This window comes from Bombina bombina, chromosome 9 (genome assembly GCF_027579735.1).
Source record: "Bombina bombina isolate aBomBom1 chromosome 9, aBomBom1.pri, whole genome shotgun sequence".
NCBI lineage: Eukaryota > Metazoa > Chordata > Amphibia > Anura > Bombinatoridae > Bombina > Bombina bombina.
In genome coordinates this window covers 213784686-213798813 of record NC_069507.1, presented here as the reverse complement: position 1 = coordinate 213798813, position 14128 = coordinate 213784686, and the positions used below count along the sequence as shown (strand labels likewise).

General features: G+C 37.5%; 1 protein-coding gene across 2 annotated transcripts in view; it reads right to left on the bottom strand.

The window, feature by feature from the left end:
- The window catches only part of OAT (ornithine aminotransferase), a 101006-nt gene that overhangs the window by 66359 nt on the left and 20519 nt on the right, over positions 1-14128 (bottom strand). The window contains exon 10 of one of the 2 annotated variants that reach the window (XM_053692607.1): positions 12969-13719. The exons of the other annotated variant lie outside the window; for it this stretch is intronic. Coding sequence (XP_053548582.1) covers positions 13559-13719 — 161 coding nt within the window. The 3' untranslated portion in view covers positions 12969-13558. Of the gene's footprint in view, positions 1-12968; positions 13720-14128 lie in introns of those variants that run through there. 2 annotated transcript variants of the gene reach the window in all.

The following is a 14128-nucleotide window of genomic DNA, read 5'->3' as shown; positions in this document are numbered from 1 at the left end:
TATAAAAAAAAGAATATAGCAGCATTAACTCTGGAGTCTGCACTTCTAATAGGAATTAGAAAGCCCACATTTGCAAAGTGTTAATGTCCCTTTAAAGGCATTTCATTATAAATATTATTAAGTTAGTAAGCTGGGTGAATATATAGTCATATATGGAACTGTCCAAATTGTAGAATTCAGAGGCTCGCCTATTTATTACTTATTTTAGCAGGAAAAGTTTAAATTAACTTACACTTTTTAACAAGTTTAGCAATGTCCTTGTCAGCTGATTGATTCAGGCATCAGCTAATAAGTACGTTAGCTTCACTTTTGTTCTTGGCCAGTCCTGACCCCATCGAAAAAAGAAAAAAAACATGTTTTGTGCTGCTACTGGCATGTAGCCAGGGGCGGACTAACCCATCGAAATTAGATATACATTATATCATGCTTTTTGCTTCCAAGTATTCCAAGTGAGATATTGTATATCTAATTTTCATATCTTACCCAGAGTTCCCTGGTGCATTGGTGACATTGTATACAGAGTACTTCTGGAGATAAGCAAGCAGGGATAATTGACTACATTTGCTAATTTTCTATACAATAAGTATGACTCTTAATTTTATTAAATGGAGGATTTTAATCTCATGCTTTTATGTCCACCATAACTCAAATGAGTATTGCTTTTTCTCTAGAAATAAGCTTCACCAAGAAACAAATTAAATTTATCTTCTGCTGAGGAGCGTTAATAAACTGGAAACAGATGTCCAGAAGTGGTGCTAAAGGGGGCTGTTCTGGTTAAACACAATACTTGGAAGCAAAAAGAGTGAGATATTGTATATATAATTATCTTACCCAGAGTTCTCTGGTGCATTGGTAACAATGTATACAGAGTACTTCTGGAGATAAACAAGCAGGAATACTACTCTAGTTATGCTTATTTTCTATACAGTAATTTGATGGCTCTTTCTTTTATGAAATAGAGCATTTTAATCTCATGCTTTTATCTCCACTATAACGCAAATGATTATTGCCATTTAACTTTCTGCAGGACATACCAATATTATTGAAGCCAGTGTTAAATTAGCTCCATTTTGACTTTGTCTGTTGCACTATTTTGTTATAACAAATGTTGCAGGCTAACAGAAATCTTGGTTGCATTTCTAAAGCACAATACTCCCAATGATGCTACCGGAGCTTTAGTGCACTCTGTGCTTTGTACTTCACACTAATCTGCTCTGATTGTCCGGTTCTGAAGTAAACTGAGACCGCCAGTGGCACGTTGTGCACACGTATTGCTTGCAGTCACAGAATGGTATGTGTAGTAATAAGGTCCTAGGAGAGAGGGGTAAGCAAGGTAGGGTTGGGGTGCGATTAGCCTAAAGTTCTGGCTTTGTTTGTGTGTAGATGCGGTACATCCAATTAAACTTGTATGCTTGTGGTACACTTCCAATTAGATGACCGCACACAGATTGGAAGCCACTGACCATTTCTTGTAGGCTAAACAAAGGTCGATAACACAGATAAAAAAATTATCTTCTGCCAGATTCCTCACAATGAACAGTTGAGAACTATAGTGGTGATGGAGTGAGATTTATATGGGGCTAAAGCCCATTTTGAAGCAAATCCTACCTGTTGCCAAAATGCTGAACATTTAATCAATGCAGTAAAACAAGGTTGTCTGGCACAGGAAATGTAACAGCAGCAGGTGTAGGGTAGGCACCAAGCATGATGTAAATTATTGTACACAGAGTAACACAGTATTAATCAGATATTAAAGAGAAACTAAGTACTTTTGACTTTTACTTTTCAGGTCATTTGTAACTGTCACTAACTAGCCTCTAAAGGGAGATTCAATAAGAATATTTTTACATCATTGAGGTCAATTAATCCAAAAATGGTGGTGTGGGTAGAGCATATCTAGATGCAGGACATGGTTGGGTGGAGAATTACTGGGGGTGGAGTCAAAGGGGGCCTTTGCGTTGTCAGTCTACCCCTGCTTGTAGCAGTAGCACTAGTTACTACTTTAACTTCATTTAAGTTTAAGTGCATACCTAGTCAGGGCTGTGCATCAGTATTATACATTGTTAAAAGCATTGCTGCTATATGTTACTCAAGATACACTCATATGCAGTGGAGGCTTCTACATAGGAGCACGGCCGCACGTGAACCCCCTGAGAAAAGAAAGAAAGAAAATACAGAAAAATTTGATTTATTCAACCAAAAAATGTTCCAGTCTAGAAGAAAAAAAAATCCTTTTTTTACCGCACGTGCGGTAGAGAGGTATAGCCTGCCATATCCCTTTGCACATTTTTTCTATGTGCCTGCTGCACCGCCCATAACAGAGCCTATACCTTTGCTAATTGCACAATTTTCAGTGTGCAAGTTGGGCCATTTCTATGGGCGGGCAGCAGGGGGAGTGCTTTTTTTTTTTAAAGTTTCCTTCTTTTTTCCCCCTCCTCTCTCCCTCCCGTGTCTGTCACCACACTGCTTCCTCCTCACTTGGCGCTCTCAGTTCGGACTTGACACTGGAAGCCTTGCGGTGCTGTTTATATGCTGAATGATGCTGCTCCACTAAGGCAAGGGGGCGAGAGGGCTGTCCATTTTAATTTGTTGGTAGGAAATATAAGAGATGAGCTTTCTGAAGGTGATTTTTAATTTTAATAGAAAATCTAACTTATAAATCTGCATTGTTTTAAGCTCATGGGCAAATAAGAATTTACAAATAATCTATTACTAGATGGGATACTGTGTGTAAAACCCTGAGGTGATGAGGGACTAATTTTGTGATAAATAGGTCAATTCTGCCACCTAATCTTTTTTGGGAACAAAGTGTTTTTTAAAATGAGGATAAAAAAGTATACATTTAGACCGAGAGGCACATTATCAGCTTGCGGACAGGATAATTTCTCTGCATACAGGTAGGACACACACACGCGGAACCTCACTCCCTTTGGGCTTGCTCTGTATACTTTAATTGTATCTGGGACTACTGGGTTATTGTTACATGGCTTCTACTAGATCCACAGTGTTTAGTGAGATGTCCCAGCTATCAGTCATGGCGGAGAGTGCAGGGTGTAAACCACATGCTGGATCCGGTGAGCTGTTGATTACTTTTTGCAGAGAACTGTTGTCCATGTGATCTGTGGACATTGTTATATGATGTTTTGGGACCATGCTGAGTGCTCCTAACTGCAGTGCTGCCATTTTAAGCAAGAGTATAATGGAGTGACAGTGTTGACTACAATCTCAGAGCCACTGCAATATAATTTGGGACAGAGGAATTTTGAAGAAAGCTAATTAGCTGAGAGAAATATATTAAATGAGCTCAATACTCAGCATATCTATAGTTTGGATATAATTGAAGGGATCACTGTTAGATATTTCTATATTTTCTGTTTCCACTGTGCATTATATATTGTGTAGGACATTTATTATAAGCACAATAAAGCACATTACTAAGCACATTTTGGTATCTGTGTGATTGTGTAACTGGCTCACAGTAGTTAACAATTTTTGTTGAAGTTTACTAACTTTAGGGAAACACTGATAGAGTTTAATTTTGCTTCAGTTGTAGAGTTACAAGTTCCTGTGCAGTTTTACCAGCCCACCTAGCATGTCCCCTTCTACAGATGTAATCAATTATGTTGTATCTGCAGGCATGCTTTTTCATCAACATAAGTGTGTGTGTGTGTGTATATATATATATATATATATATATATATATAAATAAACATACACACTATCTATATATATATATATATATATATATATACACTTTATATATATACTTTAGCAGTTCAAAGATTCCCTAAAGGTTTTTACTATATATATATATATATATATATATATATATATATATATATATATATATACACACACAGTATCTCACAAAAGTGAGTACACCCCTCACATTTTTGTAAATATTTTATTATATCTTTTCATGTGACAACACTGAAGAAATTAAACTTTGCTACAATGTAAAGTAGTGAATGTACAGCCTGTATAACAGTGTAAATTTTCTGTCCCCTCAAAATAACACACAGCCATTAATGTCTAAACCGTTGGCAACAAAAGTGAGTACACCCCTAAGTGAAAATGTCCAAATTGGGCCCAAAGTGTCAATATTTTGTGTGGCCATCATTTTTTCCAGCACTACCTTAACCCTCTTGGGCATGGAGTTCACCAGAGCTTCACAGGTTGCCACTGGAGTCCTCTTCCACTCCTCCATGATGACATCACAGAGCTGGTGGATGTTAGAGACCTTGCGCTCCCCCACCTTCCATTTGAGGATGCCCCACAGATGCTCAATAGGGTTTAGGTCTGGAGACATGCTTGGCCAGTCCATCACCTTTCCCCTAAGCTTCTTTAGCAAGGCAGTGGTCGTCTTGGAGGTGTGTTTGGGGTCGTTATCATGTTGGAATACTGCCCTGCGGCCCAGTCTCTGAAGGGAGGATATCATGCTCTGCTTCAGTATGTCACAGTACATGTTGGCATTCATGGTTCCCTCAATGAACTGTAGCTCCCCAGTGCCGGAAGCACTCATGCAGGCCCAAACCATAACACTCCCACCACCATGCTTGACTGTAGACAAGACACACTTGTCTTTGTACTCCTCACCTGGTTGCCGCCTCACACGCTTGACACCATCTGAACCAAATAAGTTTATCTTGGTCTCATCGGACCACAGGACATGGCTCCATGTCCTTAGTCTGCTTGTCTTCAGCAAACGGTTTGCGGGATTTCTTGTGCAGCATCTTTAGAAGAGGCTTCCTTCTGGGACGACAGCCATGCAGACCAATTTGATGCAGTGTGGAGCATTTGGTGTGAGCACTGACAGGCTGACCCCCCACCCCTTCAACCTCTGCAGCAATGCTGGCAGCACTCATCCGTCTATTTCCCAAAGACAACCACTGGATATGATGCTGAGCATGTGCACTCAACTACTGTGGTCGACCATGGCGAGGCCTGTTCTGAGTGGAACCTGTCCTGTGAAACCGCTGTATGGTCTTGCCCACCGTGCTGCAGCTCAGTTTCAGGGACTTGGCAATCTTCTTATAGCATAGACCATCTTTATGTAGAGCAATAATTCTTTTTTTTTTTTTTTTTCAGATCCTCAGAGAGTTCTTTGCCATGAGGTGCCATGTTGAACTTCCAGTGACCAATAACACCTGCTCCCCATTCACACCAGAGACCTTGTAACACTAACGAGTCACATGACACCGGGAGGGAAAATGGCTAATTGGGCCCAATTTTCTACATTTCCACTTAGGGGTGTACTCATTTTTGTTGCCAACGGTTTAGACATTAATGGCTGTGTCTTGAGTTATTTTGAGGGGACAGCAAAATTACACTGTTATACAGGCTGTACACTCACTACTTTACATTGTAGCAAAGTGTCATTTCTTCAGTGTTGTCACATGAAAAGGTATAATAAAATAATTACAAAAATGTGAGAGATACTGTGTGTGTGTGTGTGTGTATATATATATATATATATATATATATATATATATATAAACTATTTTACATAACTGGTCCGTGAACCCCCATTTGAATAACCCATGAGCCGCCACTGCTCATATGTATATCTAGATCTACTGTAAAAAGAGTAGGGTGAAATCATATTATTAATCAAACTTCACAGTTTCATACACTTGGAGTTGGTGTTGAGTCTAGTCGAGCTAATAAAAACAAACAATTGGGAAAAAGGACCCCATTCATGTAGGCTGCTACTCCTGCCAGTTTGGATTAAAGGGATACTAAACCCATTTTTTTCTTTAATGATTCAGATAGATCATGCAATTTTAACTAACTTTCTAATTTACTCCTACTATCAATTTTACTTCTTTCTTTTGCTATCTTTATTTTTTTTAAAAAAGCAGGAATTTAAAGCTTAGGAGCCAGCCCATTTTAGGTTCAGCACCCTGGATAGCGCTTGCTTATTGGTGGCTACATTTAGCAAACCAATAAACAAGCATAACCCAGGTTCCCAACTAAAAATGGGATGGCTCTTAAAGGGACAGTCAACACCAGAATATTTGTTGTTTTAAAAGATAGATAAATCCATTAATTACCAATTCCCCAGTTTTGCATAACCAAGTTATAATTATACACGTTTTACCTCTGTAATTAAATTGTAACTAAGCCTCAGCAGACTTCCCCCTTATTTCAGTTCTTTTGACAGACTTGCATTTTAGCCAATTAGAGCTGTCTCCATGGTAAATTCACATGCATGAGCTCAATGTTATCTATATGAAACATGTGAACTAATGCCCTCTAGTGGTGAAAAACTATCAAAATGCATTTAGATTAGAGGAGGGCTCCAAGGTCTAAGAAATTAGCATATGAACCTCCTAGGTTTAGCTTTCAACTAAGAATACCAAGAGAACAAAGCAAAATTGGTGATAAAAGTAAATTGAAAAATTGTTTAAAATTACATGCCCCATTTGAAACATGAAAATTATTTTTGTCCCTTTAAGATTTATATTCCTGCTTTTTAAATAAAGATAGCAAGAGAACAAAGAAAAATTGATGAGTAAATTAGAAAGGTGCTTATAATTGCATGCTCTATCCAAATCATAAAAAAAAAATTGGGTTCAGTGTCCCTTTAATTTACATGCTCTGGAAAGTAATCTCTTTAGTAATGCTCCCTTTCCATATACACTGTAACCCTTTTTGTTTCAGCAAGATCACAGATTTAATTATTCCACATATTGGAAATTATTTTAAAATGATCTATCCGTGTGTGTTTTGTGTTTTTAGAGATGTGTGTATATTTGTTATTTGGCATTAACCTCTTAAGGACATATGACGGAATTTTTCTGTCATAAAACAATTGAGCAAACTGAAAGCTGTGTCCTTAAAGGGTTAATATAAGTGTTTGTACACATATTTACTCAAATAAATCCAGTGCCAAAATCAGCAGACTTTTTCAGCAATCATTTCACTAACAGATGTTTATTTAAAAATGCTAGGGATGTACATATTTGTTATTCAAGTCATTGCACCTTTCAGTTGGATAGATTTCTAGATATGGTAAAGAAAAAAAACAGGAATTCTGTAGATCGTTCATGTGTTGTGTAAGAGGTCCAGATTATCATGCATTTAGGACTAGCATCATCTTTCCTCCAATGGTCCTTGCCTTTGATTATCAAGCAGGAAGGGATACATCTAGCAAATTGTCTGATTTTGATTTCTGATCTGTCTGCTTGCAAGACAGTTTAACTGGTGCCATTTCTCCACCAAGACTAGAAGGTAACTTACATAAACAACGTTTTACAGTTTCTTCATCCTCAAAGGAAGATTTGTCTTCAGTTTGTTAAACAGCCTTTATAACATTTGCCAAAAATGGCAAAATTATGTAATTTAGCTGCTACAGATTATTATTGGCTTACTGTAGCTGCTCACAAAATTGAGAGATTATATATTTCTGTAACCCCAATACAAAAAATAAACTTTAGTATGTGATGCTCAGAGGGGGGGGGGGTTCACTACCACAATATAGCATATATTAAAGTGTGTTTTGTCCAAACCAGAGCGTGCCACCTCTCCTCTGTTTATACTGGGGTTACGAAAAGCTTTATTAAATAGGCTGGACATTCTGACAATTAACTCTATAGTACCATTCCCCCCCCCCCCCAATGGATTATATTTATTTGTTAAGGTGGTGAAATTTCACAAGTTCCTTATAGTTAGGATTCCACACATGGCCATCAGAAAGAGGCAAAGATACCCAACACACCAAGAAGCTTTTAGTCCCTCCCACTTCCTTGTACCTCCGTCTTATCTTTATCTCCACAATAGTAGGAACCGTGCTGGTGTAGCTCAATGGTTAAAGGACATAAACCAAAAAAAAGTATCCAAAAAAAACATAAAGGAAAAATATTAAAACTAAAGTCACAAAAATAAATGTTAAAAATAAGAATCCTAATGTGTCAGCTCCGTGTAATAAGGGTGTAAATCCGCTGTTGAAAACCTAAAATAAGACTATACAAAATCTCCTAAAAAAGGTGGTGACCAAATAGAGATATGCTTACCAAAAAGCAAACTCACACCTCAAATCTCTGTCAGCGTGATTTGGCCTAACTTGGGGCCTTTATCAAGGCAGAGATTTGTCTTTATCCTACCATCATTTTAGACCATCTTAATCTGTTAAAACGTTTTTTTAATAATTTATATTTAATGTAATTTATTTTTTATCTTTGATATTGTCTGTTGCCCGATATACTTTAGCCTGTTGGCACTGCTATTATATCTCCATTTGTATCTGTCCTAATTATCTTAGGTAACCTTTAATAGCGAGCTTGTATGAGTACCTTATGCGCTGTCAGCTATCCTCTTGTTTTATCAGCAAGTACCATAAAGAGACAAATCTCTGCCCTTTGCAATCTTTCTACTGAATATTACTCAAAGTTACCAGACATACAACCTTTTGTCCAAGCTTTAGTTAGAATCAGGCCCATTTCTCCTCCTTGAAATTTATATGAGGTTTTGAGGGTTCTACAAAGTCCGCCATTTGAGGACATGCATGAGCTAGACATTCAGCTCTCATCTTGGAATGTTTTGTTTAAGTATTCTTTACTTAAAGGATTACTTTGTTATAATTTTTAAGCTAAACAACCAACATATTAAAGTTAAACATTAATTAAAACCTACTGACCTATATTTTCTCCAAAACGAAGTTTCATAACGTTCTAAAAGTTATATATTTTATTCGCCGATGATGTCACGTTATCCTGCCCACTATTTTCAGCACTGCATGTTCAAAATACTTAAACCAATAACATTGTGTTTAAAGCGCCATTTTGAAACCTAGGTATTGTAAACGGATTGGTACAGAGCAAAGGATACCCACAGAGTGGGTTTGGAAAACAATTAAATTTGCAGACAAGATTTCTGATATACTGTAGAGATATGTTAATGAAATGCTATTGATAAAAAGCGTATTTGGGGTAGTTTGTTAGTAACAGGCATAGAAAATATTTACTTACAGTGGCCCTTTAAAGGGACACTGAAGCCAAATTTTCTCTTTCATGATGATTCAGATAGCGTATGACATTTTAAGCAACTTTCTAATTTACTCCTATAATTAATTTTTCTTCATTCTCTTGCTATTTTTATTTTTAAAGCAGGAATGTAAATCTTAGCAGCCAGCCCATTTTAGGTTCAGCACCATGGATAGCGCTTGCTTATTGGAGGCTTTAATTTACCCACCAATAAGCAAGCATAACCCAGGTTCTCAACCAAACATGGGCCAGCTCCTATGCATCACATTCCTGCTTTTTAAATAAAGATAGCAAGAGAACGAAAAAAAAAAAAATGTAAATTAGAAAGTTGCTTAATATTGCATGCTCTGAATCATGAAATAACTTTTTTATGTTTGCCTCCTGTTAGGCTAACTTTGATAGGAAGGTCCTCCAGGCTGGTAAATAAGTGCATGCGTTTTGTCCCACCTTTTTCTTGTAGGCTCCACATCTTTGGTATTAGATCCCAAACATAAGGAACCCACAGACTCCCACTCTCAAAGAAAACTGTTAATGCTTACCTGATTAATTTCTCTTGGTGGTGAGAGTCAGACCTGGCCAAATGTAAAATATATTTTTCCGATTGGTGGCAGTTCTAGTTTGCATCTCAATTACCCCGATTTTTTTCCTACTTTTCTGTTATACTCCTCTGCTAAGCTATACTTTAACACTGAGGAACTAAAAGCACTGAGTATCTTTGCCTCCTCCTGGTGACCAGGTGTTAAAACCAAAAACGTATGGAACACGAGGACCCTCACACCAAGAAAGAAATGAATTTCAGGTAATTATAAATTGTTTTTTATTCCCTAAACTTCCTACCTTGCAGAGGGGGGGACAAAAAACAAAAAACAAAGAAACACACTGATTTAAAGTGGGTGCTTCAGTTTCTCAACATGTCCTCTTGAAACTTTACACTAAAGCATCTGGCTGTTAATTGTAAGATTTTGCCATTTGTAACCGTATTCACACAAAGTAGGTCTCATTATTAAGGATACTTTGTGGTTAGTTTTGTTGATTCTGAAGTTGAAGTTCCAACTTCCTATAATCAGTCAGATCTCTACAAATGATCAGAATGCTACACTTCAAATTGTATGCTCAATATTTTTCACGAGACGGGGACGGTCCTAACAGCAACTCTGAGAAGTCACATCCAGTAGTTAGAGGAAAACCTAATAATCTGATGATTGCCCCATCTAACAGTATTTAGAATACATAATGTAGATTTATCATCTTCAAATTTGCTATTTTTGCAAGACAGGAGCCAAGGAGCAGTTCTTTAGGCCTACAACAGTGGCACTTAAATGATTCAGCATCACACTGCTGCTACAGAACAACATTTTCTCCAAAAGAACCAAATGTATACCTTTAAAGCTACAAATCTTAGAGACTGAAAACACAGCAAAAGTTTTAGAAAAGCAAAGAATTAATGCAGCACCAAGAGGATCATCTCCTCAAGCTAGGGGGCCTACCTTCTAAGCACATTTGAACAGTCATACAAAGACTAACTGGAAGAGATTAAGACTAAGGCAACTGAGAAGGGGGTTCACAAGAAAGTACAACTTTACTTGATCTCCCTTCAGGTTGACATCAAGACCCTGAGATGCCCCTCCAGATCTGTACTTCTCAGTCAAACCAGACATCCTATAGGCCGCCATCCATATTAGCATACCCACTCAGACATTACCAATTTGTTTTGCACGTGCATGTTTTCACTTGGTTATAAATGTTAAAATAAACTCTTTTTTTACATCCTTGCTCCGCAGTTTGCTTGTTACACTGCAAATCCCTAAATTTAGTACTACTTTTCTATTTTAACCTAAAGTCAGTCTTTAGAATGTTGACATGAGAGCACTCACACTGATAGCAATGCATACTAAGCACAAATATGCCATCAAATAGCAAAGCATGCAGTGACGTGCACTCATAGGAGGCAGGTGAGGCAGTGCCGCACCTGCCATTTGGGGCAAAAGAAAAACAAATAGAGAATTTTATATTTTTTTTACATGTCAAACTATAATATTGCGCAATAAAGAGGCACTGGCTTCTGGTGTTTCTCTATTGCGCAATATTTTAAGTGTATTTTTATATCTAGCTGCTCTGCAGCATCACCCGGTGGTGATTTGCAGGAGCAGCGCGGCTGAGAAAATTGTTATATGAGGCATCTCTAATGAGGCCTCGACTGTTCCCTGGGAGACCGGCTCATCCAATCAACACCGGTGTTGACTCCCTGGCTCTGCTTACAGTGCACTACTGACTGTCAGTCACTGTCTATGCCGGGCCCGGTGTCTACTGTGCATGCGCAAGGAAGGAGCAGCGCGGCAGCGGGAACAACAGCCAGTGCCAGTCATTCCTGCCTGTCACATCAGCCTGAGCCAAGTAGCGAGAGTGGAGTGGAGGAGGCTGCCTGATCTATTCTAGAGAATCTAGAGAGTGACGCACCGCATATCGCAGCTGCTGCCCCCTGGTCCTGCCTGACCTGTCACCTGTGACCTGAAGGAAGGAGCCGTCGTCCAAGTCAGCACACAGTCCATCACACTGTCACACAAGTAAGTCAAAGCCATGCCATCGTGTGATAGTGTGATGATCGTGCACTGCTGCTGTTATATGATATATATTTTATTGTGAGGCTTGGGGTTGTGAGTTAATACGGGACCGGGTAGTGGGTGCCCCCCCCTCTGCTGCTCTGAATCTGACATGTTAAGTGCCTGTGTGACCGTGTTGGAAGGAACTTGTGACTCAGTCTGATCCTCTTCTCTGTTTATTTGCTTAGTAAATGTATTTTGTGTATGACCCGGTCAGTGTTGTAAGTACTTACAACACTGACCAGGTCATACACAAAATACATTTATTAAGCAAAACTTGCAAGTTGCTATGGTATGTTGATGTTCTCTACTTCTCTGGCAGCTTAATAAATATATTTTAATGAGCAGCCATCTTGTGATTTAGTGCTTATTTGCTTAATAAATGTATTTTGTGTTTGACAAGGTCAGTATTGTAACTTACTAAATATATTTAAATTATAAATATATTTTAATGAGCAGCCATTTTGTGATTTTGTGCTTATTTGCTTAATAAATGTAACTTACAACACTGACCAGGTCATACACAAAATACATTTATTAAGCAAAACTTGCAAGTTGCTATGCTATGGTATGTTTGTTGAAAATCAGATCTAAATATGCTCATTAGCTACTGAGCATATTTAGATATTTTTTCCAACAAAGGATATCTGATTTTCTTCATTCTTTTGATATCCTTTGTTGAAAAGCATATCTAAATACGCTCAGTAGCTACTAAGCATATTTAGATATGTTTTTCAACAAAGGATATCAAAATAATGAAGAAAATCAGATATCCTTTGTTGAAAATCATATCTAAATATGCTCAGTAGCTAATGAGCATATTTAGATCTGAGTTTCTTCATTCTTTTGATATCCTTTGTTGAAAAGCATATCTAAATATGCTCATAGCTACTGAGCATATTTAGATATGATTTTCAACAAAGGATATCAGATTTTTTTCATTCTTTTGATATCCTTTGTTGAAAAGCATATCTAAATATGCACAGTAGCTACTAAGCATATTTAGATATGCTCAGTAGATACTGATTGGTGGCTGCATATAGATACCTCATGCGATTGGCTCGCCCATGTGCATTGCTATTTCTTCAACAAAGGATATCTAAAGAATGAAGGCATATCCGATTGCTAGCCACTGCCTCACCAGCCTCTGAAGTCACCGCACATCACTGAAAGCATGCAGTGTGCACTTTCAATATTTATGGAAACTTCTATCCAGAGTTTTTTTTTGGGGTGGGGGGAATTGAAAAAAAAAAAAAAGGTAACACCACACACCTTAACATAGAGGTAGAAACTCTATTGGTAAGAGTTACCAGGGTAGGTAAAAGATCTCACTTATAATATAAAAAAAAAAAAAAAAAAAAACGCTAACACATTTGCAAAAAAGTTACATATCAAAGCTACTTTATTTATATTAAATAACATTAAATAAGCTATAACACCAGTTTTAACGCTACAATACATATACAGCACATTAGATTGTCAGCTTACTATACATACATTCCCCAGTCCTAACAAAACTATATAAACCAGGAAGAACATTAGTGCACTTCTTAGAAACAAATTCATAAAACATCACTACACAAGAATCCCGTTATGCAGCTCAGCCCACATATTGGGGTAACAGACGTATGCAATTTGATAACCGTTTAGGTCTGCATATAATTTACACATCAGCCAGGGGTAAGGGTATCACAATCCTGCAGAGGGTACACAAACCCTGTAAATCAGCTTTCTGGCTCCCAAGTAGCAGATTCATCTGAAGTCAGTTGTGCATGTAGACCTTTCATTCTCAAAAATCAATAGACGATAATGGATAAATAAATTGTCCTTTTGTGTTTGTATAAGTTCAGTAGCACTGGTTCCACCAAAAGCATTGCAGGTAGAACATGGCTATATTGAGCCAAACAATCTCCAACTATGAGACCTACAATATGGAAAAAGCAGCAAGAGCATTAACTAGGGATCAAAAGGTTTTTAGAATGACAGGAGGGTCTTGTGGATGATATCGATTGACTCTCTGATCTCATCTTCTTTAATGGTCAGTGGAGGTGCAAGACGAATTGTGTCACCATGGGTTGGTTTGGCCAGAAGGCCATTGTCACGCAGTCTAAGACACACCTTCCAGGCATCACAGTCTGGAGGGAAGAATACAATAAAAATGAGGCATTTACTAGAATTGTTAGTACTACGTTTTCACACCCCATGCACATTAGTTCTCCATGTAAACCAAATTTCTGGATGTCTCACTCACACAAGTAATTATAGCATAGTTTCCAATATTTTAAAGGGACACTAAACCAAAAATCTGATTCAGATGAAAAAAAATAAATATATATATATATATATATATATATATATATATATATATATATATATATATATATATATATATATATATATATATATATATATATATAGTATTCATCAGATTCTTTGTTCTCATATTGGTTGAAGAGCTCTCGATAGGCAGCGTGCACATGCCTAGAGAAATACATGACAGCAAATAGTGCTGCCATCTAGAGCTAAGGTACAACATTGTTGCAA